This window comes from Giraffa tippelskirchi, chromosome 6 (genome assembly GCF_054371585.1).
Source record: "Giraffa tippelskirchi isolate mGirTip1 chromosome 6, T2T-mGirTip1v1.2.pri, whole genome shotgun sequence".
Taxonomy (NCBI): domain Eukaryota; kingdom Metazoa; phylum Chordata; class Mammalia; order Artiodactyla; family Giraffidae; genus Giraffa; species Giraffa tippelskirchi.
In genome coordinates this window covers 132,093,672-132,115,856 of record NC_137280.1, presented here as the reverse complement: position 1 = coordinate 132,115,856, position 22,185 = coordinate 132,093,672, and the positions used below count along the sequence as shown (strand labels likewise).

At 37.6% G+C, this 22,185-nt stretch overlaps 2 protein-coding genes across 5 annotated transcripts in view; one reads left to right on the top strand and one right to left on the bottom strand.

The window, feature by feature from the left end:
* Positions 1 to 22,185, bottom strand: part of SPINK5 (serine peptidase inhibitor Kazal type 5) — a 345,077-nt gene that overhangs the window by 32,931 nt on the left and 289,961 nt on the right. For both annotated transcript variants that reach the window (XR_014055486.1, XM_081495652.1), the window contains 11 exons: positions 21,818 to 21,945; positions 19,787 to 19,868; positions 18,328 to 18,455; positions 17,050 to 17,131; positions 15,820 to 15,947; positions 15,297 to 15,378; positions 14,834 to 14,961; positions 12,259 to 12,307; positions 7,263 to 7,390; positions 5,596 to 5,683; positions 327 to 454 (listed from right to left, as the gene is read on the bottom strand). Coding sequence is in view for 1 of the 2 variants with exons in the window: in XM_081495652.1 (XP_081351778.1) it covers positions 327 to 454; positions 5,596 to 5,683; positions 7,263 to 7,390; positions 12,259 to 12,307; positions 14,834 to 14,961; positions 15,297 to 15,378; positions 15,820 to 15,947; positions 17,050 to 17,131; positions 18,328 to 18,455; positions 19,787 to 19,868; positions 21,818 to 21,945 (1,151 nt within the window). In the remaining variant the exon portion in view is untranslated. The remainder of the gene's footprint in view (positions 1 to 326; positions 455 to 5,595; positions 5,684 to 7,262; positions 7,391 to 12,258; positions 12,308 to 14,833; positions 14,962 to 15,296; positions 15,379 to 15,819; positions 15,948 to 17,049; positions 17,132 to 18,327; positions 18,456 to 19,786; positions 19,869 to 21,817; positions 21,946 to 22,185) is intronic.
* LOC145508636 (uncharacterized) overlaps positions 1 to 22,185 on the top strand; it is a 331,084-nt gene that overhangs the window by 236,284 nt on the left and 72,615 nt on the right. Inside the window, exons 9-11 of one of the 3 annotated variants that reach the window (XR_014055489.1) lie at positions 4,766 to 4,883; positions 6,626 to 6,742; positions 9,486 to 12,335. The exons of 1 other annotated variant lie outside the window; for it this stretch is intronic. Coding sequence is in view for 1 of the 2 variants with exons in the window: in XM_081495653.1 (XP_081351779.1) it covers positions 6,626 to 6,742; positions 9,486 to 9,586 (218 nt within the window). In the remaining variant the exon portion in view is untranslated. Of the gene's footprint in view, positions 1 to 4,765; positions 4,884 to 6,625; positions 6,743 to 9,485; positions 13,995 to 22,185 lie in introns of those variants that run through there. One more of the 3 variants, XM_081495653.1, reaches the window with a different exon arrangement.

Below are 22,185 nucleotides of genomic sequence, written 5' to 3'. Positions count from 1 at the left end.
CAAGCATTAAAAACAGTTAATCTCACGCAGATTGATCATCAAACTTCTAGTCTCTTTTTGTTACAAATGATCATTGTCAGGTGTAAAAACATATTTGCACTAAATTAAGACTCTTCCTATGCCTTAGGTAGAAGAAAGAGAGATAGCTGAATAGAGAATAACATTGTCACTGTGATTCAGTGTTACTTAATGTCTTTTCCATATGCTTTTAAAATTGTCTAGCATCCAAGTAATAGTCTATATTCTACACATTTATGAAGAAACTGAGAAACAGGGCTGATAAATCATGACGAGATTGAAAGGGAGAGAAGAGTGTAGACACTCACAACAGGCTTGCACACATGGCACACTTGTTTCCATGCATTTTGCCATCCGGGCCACGGACAGGGTCGTTTTCCCTGGTGCATATGAGCATCCCGTTCCTCACCTGCTTCCGAAACTCACTGCAGAGTTCCTGGAAAATGAAGAAAATATGCTCTCAGAGAGTGGTTTTCTACCCTCTCTACACTTCTGTTTTGAAGAATAACTAATGCAGAGTAAGAAGAAAAAAGAAAAGTGATTACATGTAGCAGTAAATCAGTAAGCATTTAAAAGGTTTCTATCGTGGACTCAAAATTGTGCTGACTCTATAGTGGATCTGAAAATGTTTAACGTCAGCATCCTCTTGAGGGTGCTTACAATAGAGGTGCAGAGGAAGGCTGATAAAATTGGTGGAGACCAATATAAAATATATATGTTTATGATGTGTCACACATCACAATCTGTAAAAGCTAGGAAAGGGGAGGAGACTCAACAGGCCTAGAAGGGGAGGATTCCTAGAAAAACTTAGAATATTACTGGGCCTTCATGAGAAAAAAGGAAATCCTGCCATTTACAATTTGGATAAAATGAGTGTATTCTCTCTCACATAAATCACAGCAAGATCTTCTATGACCCACCTCCCAGAGTAATGGAAATAAAAGCAAAAATAAACAAATGGGACCTAAATAAACTTAAAAGCTTTTGCACAATGAAGGAAACTATAAATAAGGTGAAAACACAGCATTCAGAATGGGAGAAAATAATAGCAAATGAAGCAACTGACAAAGAATTAATCTCAAAAAGTATACAAGCAGCTCATGCAGCTCAATACCAGAAAAATAAACGACACAATCAAAAAATGGGCCAAAGAACTAAACAGACATTTCTCCAAAGAAGACATGCAGATGGCTAACCAACACATGAAAAGATGTTCAACATCACTCATTGTCAGAGAAATGTAAATCAAAACCACAATGAGGTACCATCTCACGCTGGTCAGAATGGCTGCTATCAAAAAGTCTACAAACAATAAACTCTCCGCACCTGCAAAGGGTGCGGAGAAAAGGGAACCCTCTTACACTCTTAGTGGGATTGCAAACTAGTACAGCCACCATGGAGAACAGTGTGGCGATTCCTTAAAAAACTGGAAATAGAACTGCCATAAGCCCCAGCAATCCCACTGCTAGACATACACACCAAGGAAACTAGAATTTAAAGAGACACTTGTACCCCAGTGTTCATTGCAGCACTGTTTACAATAGCTAGGACATGGAAGCAACCTAGATGTCCATTGGCAGACAAATGGATAAGAAAGTTATGGTACATATACACCGTGGAATATTACTCAATTATTAAAAAGAACACATTTGAATCAGTTCTACTGAGGTGGATGAAACTGGAGCCTATTATACAGAGTGAAGTCAGAAAGAAAAACACCAATATAGTATGTTAACGCATATATATATGGGATTTAGAAAGATGGTAACAATGACCCTATACATGAGACAGTAAAAGAGACATAGATATAAAGAACAGACTTTGGACTCTGTGGGAGAAGGCGAGGGTGGGATGATTTGAGAGAATAGCATTGAAACATGTATATTACCATATGTGAAACAGATGACCAGTCCAAGTTTGATGCATGAAAGAGGGCACTCAAAGCTGGTGCCCTGGGACAACCAGAGGGATGGGATGGGGAGGGGGGTGGGAGGGGGGTTCAGGATGCAGGACACATGTACACCCATGGTGGATTCACGTCAATGTATGGCAAAAACCACTATAATATTGTAAAGTAATTAGCCTCCAATTAAAATTAATTAATTAAAAAAAAAATCTCCCACCAATGCAGGAGACACGGGTTTGATCCCTTGTCTGGGAAGCTCCCACATGCCACGGAGCAACTAAGCCCGTATGTCACAACTATGGAGCCTATGCCCTAGAGCTTGGGAACCGTAACTACTGAGCTCATATGCTGCAACTGCTGCAGCCTATGTGCCCTAAAGCCTATGCTCTGCAACAGGAGAAGCCACCACAAGGAGAAGCCCGTGCACCATAACTAGAGAAAAGTCTGAGCAGCAGTGAAGACCCAGCACAGCCCCCTAAATTTAAAAACAAATACAATTTTTAAAAAAATGAGTTATGAAGCTGAAATAATACAAAATTTAATAGGCATTATAGTGTACAGCAGTAAGACTATATGACAGTGTATTGTCCAACTGTTGGCCTTGACCTCTCTCTACTTTAGTCTCCTTAATTGTCAACTTATTACTGTATCAATAAACATATCATATACTAGATCAATAAATGTCATATCATAGAGTCAAGAAAAAAACTTGAGTGTATTATGCTAAGTAAAATAAGTCAGAGAAAGACAAATACTACATGGTATCACTTATCGGTAGAATCCCCAAAAGCAAAAATTCACAGAAATAGAAAGCAGATGGTGCTTACATGTGTGTTTGTGTGTGTGTGTGAGCGAAAGTAGTCAGAAGTATAAACTTGCAGATACAAGATGAATACATTCTAGTTCATGGTGATTATAGTTAAGAATATTGTATTATATACTTAAAAGTTCCTAAGAGATTCCATATTCTCCATACAGAAAACAGTTGCAATTATGTGACATTTTTCAATTTATAAGTGTCCAGCATATACACCTTCAATTTAGTCAATGTTATAATCCAATTATATCTCAATAAAGCTGGGCATTTTTAAATTAAAATAATGTGCCCAAAAAACAAATATTATGAACCTTCTTTTGTCTTTAAAAGGCTGAGAAAGAAGAGAAAAGACATTCCTAAGCTAAGAAATATATATCTGAAATAAAGATATGGGGAGAGAAAAATATAGGTAGGATACCTAGAGAAACTGACAACTTTCTGGGAGTTTCTTGCTAAAGTACAGGGGTGGGAGATACATATTTGAAACAGAAGAATAACAATGGCAATGGAGAGAAGGAAGATTGTGTTAAGACCATTCAAAAACCCTATAAGGATTTAGAAACTCTTCAGACATTATGGATAAAACACTTTCAGTTCTGAATTACTAACAAAAAGATGGTTCCAAGTAACAAAAAATTATTAAGAAAATGAGTCAGTTCAGAGGCAAACTTTTAGGCTGTGTCAACTACCCCCCCCAAAGAAACCCCCCCCCAAAGAAAAACAATTATTAAGAGTTATACTTTGGCAGCTGTTGTTAGGAAATAGAATAAACGTAAACCTTGTATAAGACTATGTGAGAGTAGACACCGAGTTTGCTCTGCTACTTGTAAATTGTAAAATTATAAAATATTGTGAAGTCGATATAAAATAGTCAAAGGATTACTGAAAATCATAATTGAAGGTGGAAATACTGGTATTCCTCCATGGCTGGATGATGACAGACATAAAACATGATAATATATGTGCACTTTGTTTTGTAAATTAAGCTAATGTGAACGATAGGGCTCTTGTACCCTGTCTTTGAAATAAATAAGAGGTAGAACAATGAGAGATGCAGTGTTGTCAGCTTTGAAGATGATGGAAAGAGTCCAGGAATCAAGGAACATCAACGGCCTCTAGAAGCTGGAAAAAGCAAAGAATAGGACCTTTCACAGAGATTCCAGGAAGGAAACCAGCCCTATTACTTAGCCCCTTGCGATCCATGCCAGATTATAACCTAAATAATCATAAGATTATACATTTATCTTGTTTTAAGCTACCAAGTTTGTGGTAATTTGTCAGAGAAACCATAAACAAAAAGCTAGAATGCAGGTTTCAGTTTTTTTGGATAAAATACATAGATGCATATATATGTTACAATTTTAAAATGGTATAATTGAGAAATAATAGATAATAGAGCTATTACATCTATGGGATAAATGGGGAAAATCTTTAAGGAATAGAAAATACTTAATCTGAGTCATGAGAAATGGTCAGAATTTTGACAGCTGGTGGGAATGAACACTCATGATTGAGTAGGAAGCAAGCCACACAGAAGGTAGAGTTCATTGTATGTACAACACTAAGGACCTAAGATGTGTGTAAAGCTATGCTGTTATCCTTGGGTAGGTTTCTGGGGACTCCATAAACATAATATACATAATGATAACTATATTATTATTTTATAAATGAGATGAAAATGCCTAAGTGTTAACTGTCTGACCTTACTGGTAGGGAGATGGAGCCAGTATTGAACCCTGACAGTCTCAGTCCAGAGCCCAGGACTCTAACCACAGTGTTCTTGAGTTCACAGTCTGGGAAGCCAGGAATCAATGCTTGGCATGTCCATGAAGCAACCAGGTGACCAGTATGGCACTGGATAGAAGAGCAGGAAACGGTCTGAGAGGTGACAGAGGTCAGATTCCATATAGCATTGTCAGTCACTAGAAGGACCTTGGTTCCTACTCTGAGTGAGGTGAGAAGCCACTGGGTGGCATAAATAACCTGCCTTATATTTGTAAATAATTAGTCGTTCTTCAAAGTAGGAGCCAAAGATGAGAGCAGAAGAAACCGTCGGAAATGAGATCTTCCAAGTTAGATAAAAATAAAGGAAAGGAGTGATGAAGACCAGAAGCACAGCCTTCAGAAATATCACACATGGAGGTAGGGGGCAACATCTAAAGAGCATCATAGGTTTCAGAGCCAGAACATGGGGTTCAATTGTTAGCTCCCAAGTTACTGTGTGTGTGTGTGTGTGCACATATATACACACACATATACAGTCATTAAATATATATTTCCTAACTTATTATCTAAGCTTCCAGTTCCTTTAAAAAAAAATACAGATAATAATATATACCTTGAATGGTTACTACAAAGATCAGTTATAAAATTGTTATACAACATGTCATACAGTAGCCACTACATAATTAATAGCCATGACCATCATCATTGTTGTCATCATCATGTGAGATGTTACAGAATGTAAACTTGAGGCTTAAAGATGCTTTTAAGTAATTTTCTCAAGATCTTACAGAGAATTAACTGGAATTTTGTTTTAAACTAAACATTCTAATACAAAACAATGTGGAGAAAAGTCTAAACTCTACCTCTGTTGGTTTGCATTCAGACACATCTTTCTGGGATTACTATAATTCACATGGTCAGTGGAGGAAAGGGTGGTTATCTTCTTAAATGCACAAGCACTAGATCAGATATGAGATAGATAAGCTGAGGAAAGAAGAAGGGATCTTCTTAAGTATGAGGGTCCAAATATAGCTCCTCAGTTTGCAGAGTTACTGAGGGCAGTGGGAGCAGGAGCCTTGCCCAGAGAGAATGGAATATTTATGTGGCTCTGATGATGTGAAACAGTTACCTGTGCCGCTTCTCTCTTAACTCTCGCAGACCCAGCTTTCTCCTTTTCTTCCTTGCCATTATTTTTCTTCTCTTCTTCTTCAAGTTTACTGCAATAAAATACAGAAGATACAAGCTAAATGCAATTTCTCATTCTCTTCAGTAATATCTTTTATAAAGGAGTAAGAATCTTCCAGACCAAACGTCAGATTCAGTCTTCAGTACAAATTTATCCAATCAAGATGTACTAATACTTTGCCCAATAATGCAGATACATTCAGTAGTTTACAATCATCCTTAAAAAAAATAAACCTAGTAAGCTTTTTCATCAGTATGTGAACCTTGGCTAGTATTTTTTTCGGTGAGTCAGTGACTTCAATCAATGATTTGGAGAACAAGTCACACTTGCCTTGATTTTTTTTTAAATTTTTAATTAAAATTTTTTTAAATTGCTTTTTATATCTAAATAATTACCATATTAATGATGAGAGCAAGGAGTGATACCATAGCAGATGAGGGGCTCACAGTGGCAATGAATCATGTTTTAATATAGAATTAAAAATTTTAATATTATTTTCACAGAATTAATATTCAAATTGAAATTCAAGTTTTAGAGTATAATCATGATTCAAGTCCAAGAAGATTCAACAACTAACATTTTGAGGTCAATCATAAGCCTAAAATTCTGACATTCTTGTTATTTTCTACTGACGTGTATCAGAGCTGGAAAAATCCTTAGCATTTATTGCATCTAATATAGTCATCTAATACAGCACTAGCAAATCAAGCAGATAAGAGGAGAACCCTGATTTCTTGAATCTCAGGCACTTCTTATTGACTGCCCCTGTTAATCTCTCCTCTAAGGAACTATGTGAATATACTTAGACTAGACCAAGACATGTGAAAGTTAAGGGGGAATAACTCTGTACTCTTTAAACAAATATTATTTAAATATTTTTCAGCATTTTAGTGTGAGGCTCACTAGAGGATTGAGAATCTAAAGATGAGGTGAAGCAGAGGTGGTAATAATCCATCTCTGTATTGTCCTACAGAATGGAGTTCTGGCCCACTCAGCAGAACAGTGGCCCAGAGGACCTGGACATGGCTAAAGAAGACGACTTTAGTAATCCATCAAGGGGCCTGCTTCTTACAGATTTCACTCTCTTACAGTAAGCCACTTATCAAAGTATTTGTTTCACCTGCATATGGTAATGCCCCTGAAAAGATAAATGCAATCCATTCTATTCCATTTCTTGTTTAGGCTATTTTAGAAGTGTTTACACACTGATCCCAGAGACTTCTGTTCAATTGGTTTTCCCTTAACCAGTATCTGAGTATACTCACAGAATCATAAAATGTCAGGGGTGGGGGACCAAACAGTTAACCTTACCCAGATCATCAAACGTCTGGTCTCTTTTTGTTACAAATGATGATTGTCAGGTGTTAAAAACATATTTGCACTAAATTAAGACTCTTCCCATGCCTTAGCTAGAAGATAGAAAGATAACTGAATAGAGAATAACATTGTCATTGTGTGATTCAGTGTTACTTAATGTCTTTTCCATGTGCTCTTAAAACTGTCTAGCATTCAAGTCATGGTCTGTATTCTATACATTTATGAAGAAACTGAGACACAGGGCTGATAAATTATAAAGAGAATGAAGGGGTGAGAAGAGCTTAGACACTCACAACAGGCTTGCACACATGGCACACTTGTTTCCATGCATTTTGCCATCCGGGCCACGGACAGGGTCGTTTTCCCTGGTGCATATGAGCATCCCGTTCCTCACCTGGTTCCGAAACTCACGGCAGAGTTCCTAGAAAATGAAGAAAATACACTCTCAGAGTGGTTTTCTACCCTCTCTACACTTCTGTCTGTTATGAAAAAGAAGTAATGCAGAGTTAAGAAAAAAAAAGTGATTACGTGTCCAGTAAATCAGTAAGCATTTAAGTCTTCTATCGTGGACTCAGAATTGTACTGACTGTATAGTGGATCTGAAAATGTTTAATGTCAGCATCCTCTTGAGGGTGCTTACAATAGAGGTGCAGAGGAAGGCTGATAAAATTGGTGGAGACCAATATAAAATATATATGTTTATGATGTGTTACACATCACAGTCTATAAAAGCTAGGAAAGATCAAAGGGGAGGAATTCAACAGGCCTAGAAGAGGAGGCTTCCTGGAAAAACTGAGAATATGACTAGGTCTTCATGAAAAAGAAGGAAATCCTGCCATTTACAACAATTTGGACAACACTTGAGTGTATTATGCTAAGTAAAATAAGTCAGAGAAAAACAAGTACTGTATAGGATCACTTATCTGTGGAATCCCCAAAAGCCAAATTCACAGAAACTGAATTAGATGGTGTTTACTGTATGTGTGTGTGTGAGACAGAAAGTAATCAAAGGATACAATCTTGCAGTTATAAGTTCTAGTTCATGGTGACTATAGTTAACAATACTGTATTATATATGCAAAAGTTCCTAAGAGACTAAATGTTCTCCACACAAAAAACAAATGTAATTATGTGACATGATGGAGTTGTTCACCAAGGCTTTGGTGGCAAGCATTTTCCAACTTAGAAGGTACCAAACCAACAAGCTATACACCTTCAACTTACCCAATGTTGTAATTCAATTACATCTCAGTAAAACTGGACATTTTTAAATGAATGTGCCCCCCCAAAAGAATATTATGAGCCTCCATTTGCCTTTAAAAGGCTGAGAAAGAAGAGAAAATACATTCTCAAGCTAAGAAATAAAGACATATCTGAAATAAAGATCTGGGGAGAACAAATAGGAAAGTATGATGCCTGGAGAAACTGATTGACATCGTTCTGAGAGTTACTTGATTGATAGAGTCCAGGGTTGGAGGATGCATATTTGAAACAGAAGAAAAACAGTGGGAGTGGAGAGAAGGAGGAATGTGTTAAGATCATTAAAAAAACTTAAAGGATTTTAGAAACTGATCAGACATTCTGGATAAAACAAATTTTCAATTCTGAATTACTAATATTAATAAAAAGATCATTCCAGGTAACAAGAGTTATTGAGAAAATTAGTCAGTATAAAGGAAAACTTTTAATTTCTGTTGACTCCCCCCACCCCGAAATTATTAGGCTTATAGTTTTGCAACTCTTGTTAGGAAATAGAATAAAGATAAACTTTCTATTAGACTATTTGAACTGTGGCGGTGGAGAAGACTCTTGATAGTCCCTAGGACAACAAGGAGATCCAACCAGTCAATCCTATAGGAAATCAACCCTGAATATTCATTGGAAGGACTGATGCTGAGGCTGAAGCACCAATACTTTGGCCACCTGATGCGAAGAACTGACTCATTGGAAAAGACCCTGCTCCTGGGAAAGATTGAAGGCAGGAGGAGAAGGGGATGACAGAGGATGAAATGGTTGGATGGCATCACCAACTCAATGGACATAGTTTGAGCAAGCTCCGGGAGTTAGTGATGGACAGGGAAGTCTGGTGTGCTGCAGTCCACGGGGTCGCAAAGAGTTGGACATGACTGAGCGACTGAACTGAACTGAGAATAATCCAACAGAGTTTGCTCTGCTACTTGTAAAAAGGTACAATTATAAAATCATGTGATGTAGATTTAAAATAAAGAGTCACAGGATTTATTTAATAATCACAATTGAAGGTGGGAATACTAGTATTCATCCATAGCTGGATCCTGACAAAAATCAAATGTGATAATATATGTGCACTTTGTTTTGTAAATTGAACTAATGGGAATAGGTGAAGTATAGTTGATTTACAATGTTATGTAAGTGTACAGCAAAGTGAGTCAATTATATACATATTTATATATATAAAATATGTATTATTTATATAAATATAAAATTATTTATATATATATAAAATACCAAAATCAGATTGATTATATTCTTTGCAGCCAAAGATGGAAAAGCTCTATACAGTCAGCAAAAAGAAGATCAGGAGCTGACTGTGACTCAGATCAAGAACTCCTCGTTGCCAAATTCAGACATAAATTGAAGAAAGTAGGGAAAACCACTGGACCACTCAGGTATGACCTAAATCAAATCCCTTATAGTGGAAGTGACAAATAGATTAAAGGGATTAGATCTGACAGACAGAGTGCCTGAAAAACTATGGATGGAGGTTTGTGACACTGTACAGGAGACAGGGATCAAGACCATCCCCAAGAAAAAGAAATGCAAAAAGGCAAAATGGCTGTCTGAGGAGGACTTACAAATAGCTGTGAAAAGAAGAGAAGCGAAAAGCAAAGGAGAAAAGGGAAGATATACCCATTTGAATGCAGAGTTCCAAAGAATAGCAAGGAGAGATAAGAAAGCCTTCCTCAGTGATCAGTGCAAAGAAACAGAGGAAAAAAATAGAATGGGAAAGACTAGAGATCTCTTGAAGAAAATTAGAGATACCAAGGGAACATTTCATACAAAGATGGGCTCGATGAAGGACGGAAATGGTATGGCCCTAACAGAAGCAGAAGATATTAAGAAGAGGTGGCAAGAACACACAGAACCAAACAAAAAAGATCTTCACGACCCAGATAATCACAATGGTGTGATCCCTCACCTAGAGCCAGACATTCTGAAATGCAAAGTCAAGTGGGCCTTAGGAAGCATCACTACGAACAAAGCTAGTGGAGGTGATGGAATTCCAGTTGAGCTATTTCAAATCCTGAAAGATGATGCTGTGAAAGGGCTGCACTCAGTTTGCCAACAAATTTGGAAAACTCAGCAGTGGCCACAGGACTAGAAAAGGTCAATTTTCATTCCAATCGCAAAGGAAGGCAATGCCAAAGAATGCTCAAACTACCACACAATTGTTCTCATCTCACATGCTAGTAAAGTAATGCTCAAAATTCTCCAAGCCAGGCTTCAACAGTATGTGAACTGTGAACTTCCAGATGTTCAAGCTTGATTTAGAAAAGGCAGAGGAACCAGAGATCAAATTGCCAGCATCTGTTGGATCATCAAAAAAGCAAGAGAATTCCAGAAAAACATCTACTTCTGCTTTATTGACTATGCCAAAGCCTTTGACTGTGTGGATCACAATAAACTGTGGAAAATTCTGAAAGAGATGGGCATACCATACCACCTGACCTGCCTCTTGAGAAATCTGTATGAAGGTCAGGAAACAACAGTTAGAACTGGACATGGAACAACAGACTGGTTCCAGATAGGAAAAGGAGTACATCAATGCTATATACTGTCACCCTGCTTATTTAAATTATATGCAGAGTACATCATGCGAAATGCTGGGCTGGATGAAGCACAAGCTGGATTTAAGATTGCTGGGAGAAATATCAATAACCTCAGATATGCAGATGACACCACCCTTATGGCAGAAAGCAAAGAACTAAAGAGCCTCTTGATGAAAGTTGAAGAGGAGAGTGAAAAAATTGGCTTAAAGCTCAACATTCAGAAAACTAAGATCATGGCATCTGGTCCCATCACTTCATGGCAAATACATAGGGAAACGGTGGAAACAGTGACAGACTTTATTTTGGGGGGCTCCAAAAGCACTGCAGATGGTGACTGCAGCTATGCAATTAAAAGACACTTGCTCCTTAGAAGAAGAGTTATGACAAACCTAGACAGCATATTAAAAAGCAGAGACATTAGTTTCCCAACAAAAGTCTGTCTAGTCAAAGCTATGGTTTTTCCAGTAGTCATGTATGGATGTGAGAGTTGGACTATGAAGAAGGCTGAGTGCCGAAGAATTGATGCTTTTGAACTGTGGTGTTGGAGAAGACTCCTGAGAGTCCCTTGGACTGCAATGATATAAAACCAGTCCATCCTAAAGGAAATCAGTCCTGAATATTCATTGGAATGACTGATGCTGAAGCTGAAACTCCAATATTTTGGCCACCTGATGCAAAGAACTGACTCATGTGAAAAGACGCTGATGCTGGGAAAGATTGAAGGCAGGAGGAGAAGGGGATGACAAAGGATGAGATGGTTGGATGGCATCACTGACTCAATGGACATGAGCTTGAGTAAACTCCGGGAGTTTTTTATGGACAGGGAGGCCTGGCGTGCTGCAGTCTATGAAGTCACAAAGAGTTGGACACAACAGAGTGACTGAACGGAACTGAAATTAGAGAGAGAGAGCGAGTTCCCTGTACTATACAGTAGGTTCCTGTTAGTTACCTATTTTATTTATAAAAGAAAAGAAAGTAAAGTTGCTGAATCATGTCCGACTGTTTGCGACCCCATGGACTGTAGTCCTCCAGGCTCCTCCATCCATGGAATTTTCTAGGCAAGAGTACTGGAGTGGGTTACCATTTCCTTCTCCAGGGGATCTTCCCGACCCAAGGATCGAACCCAGGTCTCCCGCATTGCAGGTAGACGCTTTACCGTCTGAGCCACCAGGGAATCCCAGTTTTTACATATAGTAATGTGTATATGTCACTCCCAATCTCTCAGTTTACCACCCCCCTCAACTTTGCCTCTTGGTAACTTTGAATTTGTTTTCTACATCTGTGACTCTGTTTCTGGTTTTTAAATAGGTGTATTTGTACCACTTTTTTAGATTCTACATATAAGCAATATCAGATGATATTTGTCCTTCTGTGTCCCATAAAAATTAAACAGGGGAGCTTTTATGCTAATGAGATACCTAGAGTGTTATTGTAGAGAAATCATGTCAGGGTATAATATAAGAATCTGTAAGAAAATTACCTTTGCATCTTCTCTTTTAGCCTTTGCTCTTGCTCTGTCTTCTTGTTGACTGTAAGAAACAGGAAAAAAGAAAAAAATGAATCTTAATATGGTAGATTCTTAACACTCACAGGTTGATCATTCATTGCTTTCATTATTCTCAAGCAACCCCAATGATCCAGTTATAGTAAGTGTCATTTTATTGGGTAATAATTAGAATGATTTATTTCATCTCAAGAGAATGGTATTCAAGAAATAATCACTTAATTAACAAGGAAACCTATTTAGCTTCTCAGCAAATAACTTGCAATAGGACTTTCTTACTTGCTGATTCTTTTGCATTTGCAAAAGGTGCAAAACTCTTCATGCAAGTCAAGCTGTTAGTGGCTCAGTCATGTCCGACTCTTTGCTACTCAATGGACTGTAGCCCACAGGGCATCTCCGTCCTTGGAATTCTCCAGGCAGTAATGCTGGAGTGGGTTGCCATTCTCTTCTCCAGGGGATTTTCCAGACCCAGGGATTGAACCTGAGTCTTCTGTGTTGCAGGCAGATTCTTTACTGTTTGAGCCACCAGGGAAGTCCCGCTTCAAAAGAACTCTTTATAAAATGGTAATATTTAGCTTCTGGGAGGAGTATAGCATGGTGATTAAGAAGAAAGACTGCAGCAAGATTGAACAAGAAACACAGAAAGTATCAACCTGTCTGTGTCTTTGTCATCTTTAAGTGCAGGAGATGGAGTGGAAGGATTGGAGAAGTAATAAGAATACTTCTCTCATAGGACTGTTGTGAGCATAACATTAGTTGATACATGCAAAGCAATTAGAATAAGTATCTGATACATAATAAAGTGATTGATAAAAGTGACCGGTATCATCAGCATTGTCAGCATTATTGAAAACTAACTCTTCAAGAACAGGCATATGTTTAAATGAGAATAACAGCTCTTAACCATTTTGGAAAAGTAACAGTGTTGCAAATTGAGTTTAATATGCTCAGTCTAGAGCATAATTTGATCTATAATGCAGATAATTCAATCATGTTATAGAGACAAAAATAATTTTTATGTTACAATTAGCATAAATTCTCAGTAATCAGATTAAAATTTAAAAAGTTGAGAACTCTATTTATATATGCTATTAAAGTGTGCAAGAAATGATTATGGAGGAAAGTATGATTCTTAAGAAAGGCAATAGCCTTTGTTAAAATATCCTTAAAATATGAGATAATAAAATTTAATTGAATAAAGAATTTTTACACTGATGGAAGAATAGCTCCAAAATTGTGGAGTTTCCTATACTTCGTTATTTGAAAACTGATCCAAACTTTACTATAAGTCTAAGTTGTCTGTAAGATTTAACACATTTTCCTTTCATAATGAAAAGTTAGAGGAAACAGCAGAGATGACCACTAGGTGGCAGTCTTACTTCCTTATCTCTGAAAGATTAATATCAAGAAAAATAGACTGAAATAAGCCTAAATACATGTAAATGTTACTACCAAAAGTTGATAATGGCTTTGCTAAATAATTATACCCTGTATACACCCTACAACGAGACATCTTATCATTTTCTTCATTTTTCCTGTGCCAAAATTTATATCATCCTCATCTTCTCTGAGCCTTAAATTTTTTTCATCTATAACTTGTGATAAAACCGAACCCATTACATATGGTTGTTGTGAAGATTAAATGAGATTGGGCAGCAAAGCCCTTAACAAGTATATGCTGATTATATGCATTCAATAAATGTTGGTTATGATAATTATATGGTCATTGTCGTGATTTCCATGCAACAAGATTTTTTTTAATGCTTCCATGGCTTGCTCACACTATGGGACAAATCTCCTGGGTTATATTGCTCTCAACTAGGGAAATTGGAATGACTGAGTCCTTTCAGAGATTATAGGCATATAGAAAATAGAGTATCCCTTGGCACAAAGAGCAAAAGACTTAAGGAATATCATTGACTCCGGTTTAAGAGGACATACCACGTTGTCTATTGAGAATAGAGTCATCCTTTAGTCTCCTATAAATGGGATATTGAACTCCTGCACAATAAAATCATCATTCCTGAAGCAGCCCTTCTCTAACTATTGCAGAGTTCATCTTCACATTGTATCCAAATCTATCTCCCTGTATCTCTCATCAGTTTTAATCCTGTTGCTTGAGGTCACACAGAATGAGTAGAAAGAAAAGTAGTGAACCAAAACAAAAAATTCGTAAAATCTGCTATATACCATAATGATATCAATCTATGTAATCTCATGTAGTTCCTCTTTCAATTAATAATCCTTCAGAAAACTAAAAGCATTTAGTGTGGTTTTCACAGAGTAGTCTCTTCTCTGAAAAAAAAGATCTTTCTGAAATGTCCTGAAATGATTCTGCATTATTTGTGTCACAGAAGTTATCATCTGAAAATTCTCCATTTGTTTTTTAGTTTTGGATTTTTTCTGTTTTTGTTTTTCAGTTCATTTAAATGTGACACAGAAAAGAAGGCTAGCTATGCCTAAGAGGAAAATGTGTTACTCATAATTATTTGAAAACTTTCCTTAGCAGTTCCCTGTCCCCACTGCCTCAGAAGCCCTGGGATCTACTCACAAGAAGGCCTCACACATGGAGCAGGTGTTGCCATGCATCTTCCCATCTGGGCCCTGGATGGGGTCGTTCTCTCGAGTACAGAGAAGCTGTCCATTCTTCCTGAATTTGCGGTATTCGCTGCACAGCTCCTATGAAATCAAGGAGGGAAGTTTGAGCTGTTGAACACAAGTTGGATCAGATTGCAGAAAATCCTGAAGTTTAGACTTTTTTTCTCAAATTGGGTTCAGCAGTTGGTAAATTTTAGAATAACTTTGAGGACACAAGCAATTTTAAATGATGGAAATTATAGACCCTCAACCTAGACACATGTGCATGCATGTCTGCATGCACACATATAAACAAATACACAAACACAAACTGTATTTGTTTTTCATATGGTTTTATAGAATTTATGGGTGCCTTGAATGCCACCTATGGATCCCAGGTCCATATGCCTCTGACTTGTTGCAGAAGGTCCTCTTACCTCAAAGGAAGGTATAGTCTCAGTTTGTCTTTTATTTCTTGATTCACCTTCCTTCTTTTTCTTTTCTTTTTCTTCTGCTTGGCTAAAAGAGAGTCATTTAAAAAGAAATGAGTAAGAATTCTAGAATATCCAGATTGAAAGTAATCTAAAGTACTCAAATATTTGATTATTACAGTTGATATATATTATGAACTATGCATGAACTGTTGGGCATATTGGTATGCTTGCTAGTGATCTGTCACATGATTTCAGGTGATTTCATATCCCACTCCGCAGGGGTGTGATCCTTGTTTCAGATCATTTACACTCCCATGAGAACTCAACCGCAAGGGATATGCAGGAATCATTCTTGGATTATTACAACACTGTGCTAAAATGTATCACACACACACACACACACACACAAATGCCATGGACAAGAAACAGACACAATTTAAGAAACAGAATAAAGCTCCAAAAGAGAGAGAGATGAAGCAGAAAGGACAGAACCCTCCCTCATTTTCCCAGCAGCAGCTCTACTCACAAGAAGGCCTCACACATGGAGCAGGTGTTGCCATGCATCTTTCCATCTGGGCCCTGGACGGGATCGTTCTCTCTGGTGCACGGGAGTTTCCCATTTCTCACAAACTGGCGGTATTCACTGCACACCTCCTGCCAAAATAGAGAAGGTAATCTAGAAATACATTTCATCCCCATTCAAAGCAGAAGTTCAAAGCATCTCCGTTGGTAGAAACTAATCTTTTGAGTCCAGGACTTTAATTGTGTTTCTCTCAAATATAAAATTCAACTCAAGGAGCAAAATTCATGATTTGCTGAGAGATGGAAACAAACAAGACATCAGAGGATGCATAATAAAGAGGGAGGCAAGTAAACTCTACTATACATAGGATAAAATAAGTACAAACATACAGGTCCAAGAAAATCTGAGAACTCAAATGTTGGGACCATGAAATCTGATTGTGGAAATCAGGGAAGATGTTTTCTGGGAATTAGAATAATTTGAGTGAGACTCCGAAGAGTAAGTAGGATTTTCCTGGTTAAGAAATAGATTGAGAAATACACATTTTAAATTGCTAAAATGAGCTGAGGAGCACATATTGGAAACTACATGGCATATATAGCAGCACATGAATTTCTGAACGGCAGTAAGGAGCCAAATAAGAGAGCTAAGGAGATTAAAATGCATCCTTTAGTTGATAATGAGTTATTTGTGCATTTTAGGAAGATAAGTATTATGATCTGGTTGATATTTTGAAACTTTAGTCCAGCTGTGTTAGGGAGAATGGCTGCATAAGAAAAAAAATTAGAAAGGGAGGATTAGACTTTTATCATTTAAACAAGTTACGATAACTTACATAGGGCCATAAAAATGAATATTGTAGCATTTCAAAGGTAAAAACCATGTTTTTTCCAGGTGTGGAAGGTATTTTTAACCCAACTCATGTGAAATTTCAAAAATTCACCCGTAGAAAATACGCACCAAGTGTCTCTGAAAACTGAGTAGCAAAAGCTAGCCCAGTCTGTTACATGATAAAAGTAGAACTAGCACTCATTTTTTTTCCCCCAGACTGTAAATAAGTCCTTTTCATTGTACAGAGTTAGTCTCTGAAGAAGCAAAAATTGATCAGTCTCCCATAGCGTGCATCTGAATGTCATCTCTAGATTGAAGGGTTAAGATTTTCTGGGGATTTTTGCAGGGCAGTATGCCAGTATTTAGGCTCTTTGAAGTGTGTTCAAATTATAGTCTACTCACTGCATATGAGGGTGCTTTTCCAGATGCTTTTTTACTTCTTGCTTTTGCTTCAGCCTTTTTCTTTTCTTCAGCTTCTGCTTGGCTGAATGAGGCAGGGGAAAAAGAACAGATCCATAGCACCAAACCCAGGCAATGGCTTCTCCATGTTCCTGCACTGCTAATCTGTCCTCCCTCCTTAGAAAGGAGCAACTTGGCCCCTTTATCACTACGTATTAGTGAGAACACAACAGCCTCCATTATGGTAAAGTACCATATCTTCTTCATAGTTTCTGCTTAACATTGAAATAAAGATAGCAAGACTTGTGGATCTGGGAGACTTGCTTTCTGAAAATTACCTTTCTTGACCATGCTCAGAAAAGGAACATCATCAGCATTCATCAAAGAGATACCAAAACTAGTAGCTTGGTGACATTATACCTGGAGGCTGAAAGTGGCCTTAACAAATCACACTGACTGGTCGCCTTGTTTCACAGAGACAAGGTGAAGTAGTAAGGGCTTTGATTATAATCTCAGGATATGACCACAACTAACCAAGAGCTTTCATCTCAAGTCTATGTTCAATCTACCACCTCATGTATACCCTAGCTTTATTAATTCAATTTATATGTACTGTCTATTCATGACTGTGTTCTCTATAAGGAAATGTAGGATAGACAGAAAAAGATTAATAATCGCCATACCTTGATAAGCCAAATGAGCCTCAGTTTGTTTTATACAATGGAATTGTATGATATGTACAGTTAACTGATGTTATTTCAACCATACATGGTTGTCAGTCAAAACAAAAGGTCAAACTAAATGTAGTGAACTACTTAATCTGAACTCAATCAAATAAACTGAGCCCAATCCCAGATTTTGAAACCAAACTCAATTATAACTTACCGAGAAATGTCACATTATAAAAAGCAACATGTACTGTTATTTTATGAGCTTATGGATGTTTCATGGACAATTTCAATAATCAATTTCTGCAGTTTAAGTGTTAATTTGGGAAAGACTAAATGCCTATAAACTTGTACAACAGGTTCACAATATGAAGCTTCAGCAGTAGGAGAACTGGATATTAGTGTAAATCAGGATGTTCCAGTGCTAAGGAATAGATGTTGGGGGAAACAGCCATCTTGGCATAAACAGCTCTAGATACTTACTCCCGCCTCTATTACTAGCATTCTCTGTGTAACTTCTTCAGCTCCCCCCACCCAGTTCTGAAAGCAGGCTAGTTCTATAAACCACTGTAGGACCCTGTCACTCCTCAACATTCTCAAAGTCTGTACTCACTAGAAGGCTTGACACATGGCACACAGGTTGCCGTGCATCTTCCCGTCTGGCCCACGAATAGGGTCGTTTTCTCTGGTACAGAAAAGTACTCCATTCTTGGCACGATCCTGATACTCACTGCACAGTTTCTGAATAATGAAAATCAGACAGTTTAGAGATGGTTCTTTGTTTATAAATGTATGATATTCTTTATCAGAGATGTTGGAAAAGAGGAATTAAGGATAAAAAGTTAAACTTTTAGGATTTAGAATTTTCTAAAATTTTTGTGATCTTTCTCCTTAAAAGATTCATTCACTTAACTATTCAACAAATGTATTAAGTTAGAGGGATTAAATATGAATGTGATTTGGCCCTTTTATGTTGAATGGAGAGGATAAGGAATTACAATAGAAAAAGCTAAGGGATATGACACATGTCTAAATTAAGTGTGCACCAGCATAAAGGAAAGAATGATTCAAGGAAGTTCCCAGAAGAATTTATACATGAGTTGTATGTTTAGAATGTGCCTAGGAAAACAATGTGGCAAACATGTACCCAGGAGGAATTATGATATGCAAAGACAGAGGTGTAAAAGAACAGGTTATTTTGAGATAATCTGTCACAGTGGCTAAAGAATTATCAGGACACAAAGAGGAAGGTTTGGGAACTGGTCAAAAGGAGAATTTGAAGATAAGTCAGAATCAGACCACTTAACTTTGAAAAGACTTCTGCACTTTATTCATAGGAAACAGGAAAACAATATTTATAGCAGAGAAAAATCTAATCAGATTTTTGTTTTAAAAAAGAGTATCCAGTCAGATGTGTGGGGGGTTTAAGTGATTAAAGACTGAAGTTAGGGAAACTATAGAAAACAGAGGAGGGAGGGAGGGAGGGAGAGGGAAGGAAGGAAAAGAGAAGAAGGAAGAAATTGAAAATGAAACATAAAAGGATAGCTGGGGGGCATTTGATAGCTAAAATTAAAAGGACTTTGTAACATAGACTTGAAGGGAGAAAGCAGTTGAAACTGAGACCTTAACAACAAGAGTTACATGAAGACAGAAGGTGGACTAAGGGAGTGAGCTATTTTAAGTAGAGTTTCTTCATGGAGGAAATGGTCCAGTATACTTTAAACATTAGATTTCCATAATGCCGTTGGCTCGTGGATGTTTCCTACTCTGCAAACAGCATGGAAGATGAATCTTGAGGGTTGAGGAAGATGCTGGCTAGAAGTATAGAGCCCAGGCAGGATGCCTATGCATCAATGCAAAGGAAAGCTGGTAGGTATCTGAGCTAAGATGGTGAGTGAATGAGTGAAAGTTGCTCGGTCATGTCCGACTCTTTGCAACCCCATGGGCTATATACAGTCCATGGAATTCTCTAGGCCAAAATACTGGAGCAGGTAGCCATTCCATTCTAGAGTAAAAGACACACACACACACCCTATAAAAGTCATAACTAAGTTGATCAAACTAATCCTTACCTCAGTATCTCTTTTAACTTTTTCATTAGCCTTTCTCAAGTCTTCATCTGCTTTATTTTTCTCTTCTGAAAATTGCCGTTGGCTGGAGACAGAAACAAAAATAAGGGAATGAATATAGATGTTTCGAATCTTCAAGCAGCAAAACAGTCATTTAGATGCAGGTGGAAACAAACAACTAAGTGTTCCTGAGTTTTAGAACAAACATTTTCAAATCACCCTAAAGCCTTTGATTAAATTGAAATATCTACTATTTTCCCAAAGAACCCCTTTCATTTTGCCTTCAAGTTTGCTGTTTGCCATTTCTTTTCATTGTAGCAATCTTTTTTTTTTTTTTGTCATCTTCTCTTTTAAATCTTCCCCAGCTTAAATTCTACCTTCTTTAAGAAGACATTCCATACCTCAGAGTGGAAATGAGTTCTACATCTTTTACTGTGTTTTCATATTGGATGTTCTTCTCTTATAGGATAGTTTTCATTCTCTCTTGCAGAGACTGTGTGTGTGTGCACACACACACATGTGCGCATGTGCATACACATCCATGTATTGCTATTAGCCTTAAGCTTCTTGAGAGCAGGGATCTTTGTCCATACATTCATCCATTATTTATTCAACATTTAGTTAGTAATTATTTTTTGGCAAGCATTAGATAGCACCCCGGAGAAGGCGATGGCACCCCACTCCAGTACTCTTGCCTGGAAAATCCCATGGATGGAGGAGCCTGGTAGGCTACAGTCCATGGGGTCGCTAAGAGTCGGACACAACTAAGTGACTTCACTTTCAATTTTCACTTTCATGCATTGGAGAAGGAAGTGGCAACCCACTCCAGTGTTCTTGCCTGGAGAATCCCAGGGATGGGGGAGCCTGGTGGGCTGCCGTCTGTGGGGTCGCACAGGGTCGGACACGACTGAAGCGACTTTGCAGCAGCAGCAGATAGCACCCTGGGCATATAGTACAGTAGCTCACGATATGAGCACATACTCTATCTTCTTAGAACTTACAGACCAGTAGAGCAGAGTCAATAGATAGTACTAGAAATAATTATACAAATATAAACTATGATGATTGTTGTGAAATTATTAAATGTTATAAAGATTGAATTTAATCATTGATTTTAAGAGATCTTATCCAAGGAAGTATAATTTTGATTTGCAATACACAGAAGAGACATTAGCTGACCAACATAAGAACTAGCAGTTCAGAGGAAAGAGCTTATAGATTTCAAGGATCTGAAAGAAAGTGTGATGAGACCTTTCCTGAGCCATCTTTATATATGTCCTAATTTATGTGTTGTGGGATTTGCTCTTTTCCCAGGGTCAGATGTCCAAGATGAAAAGATAGAGTTAATCTAGTTCACATATGAACGTGAATTTTTTTGTGGGCATCCCGTCTATTCTGCCACAGTAGGGTAATGTATGTATGTGTGCGCTCAGTTGCTTAGTCGTGTCCAACTCTTTGGTGATCCTAAGGACTGTATAGCCCTCCAGGCTCCTCTGTCCATGGAATTTCCCAGGCAAGAATACTGGAGCAGATTGCCATTTCCTACTTCAGGGGATCTTCCTGACCCAGGGATCAAATCCACATCTCTAGTGTCTCGTGCGTTGGCAGGCATATTCTTTACCACTGCACCACCTGAGAAGCCCTAACATGGTCATTACTGAAGGAAAATAATCAGTCCTGGTGCCTACTTTTAACTCTCCGTCTGTACATGGGGTTGCAAAGAGTGGGACATGACTGAGCACACCCACACTATGACTAGCTCACAAGAAGGCTTACAAAGGTTATGGGAAGAAATGTTAACAAGTATTTTGTGATCCAGTCATCTTACTGGAAACTAGAATCCACTTGTATTAAAAAAGAAATATACAGCATTAGAGCTTGCTTATTAGGTGGTATTAGGATTTGTAGAGCACATAACATTGCTCAGAAATTCTCAACAGCAAATCTTCCCATAAACACTGTTCTTATCCATCATTTTAGTCAATCTTCACTTCACCTTTTGAGTCACTCCAAAGAAACCACATCTATACTTACAAAATTTCAGCACACAGGGCACATTTGTTGCCATGTATCCTGCCATCAGGGCCACGGACAGGGTCACTTTCCCGTGTACAGAAAAGTCTTCCATTCCTCACTTGGTTTTCATATTCCTTGCAAAGATCCTTTAAGAAGGATAAGTAATTACATTTAGCACTTTTCTACCTTTAAACCTAGAAAAATGTACATCATGTATTTATAGTCAAAGAATGTTTTATATCCAGAAGATGTTCACAAACACATACAATATATTAAGGCGAGTTAATGAGAAAATAGAAATTATGTTATCAAATCACTTGGTACTTACATCTACTATGTAAAAGGTAAAAGAGCCTAGGAAAGAATAAGGCTGAGGAAATATTTTC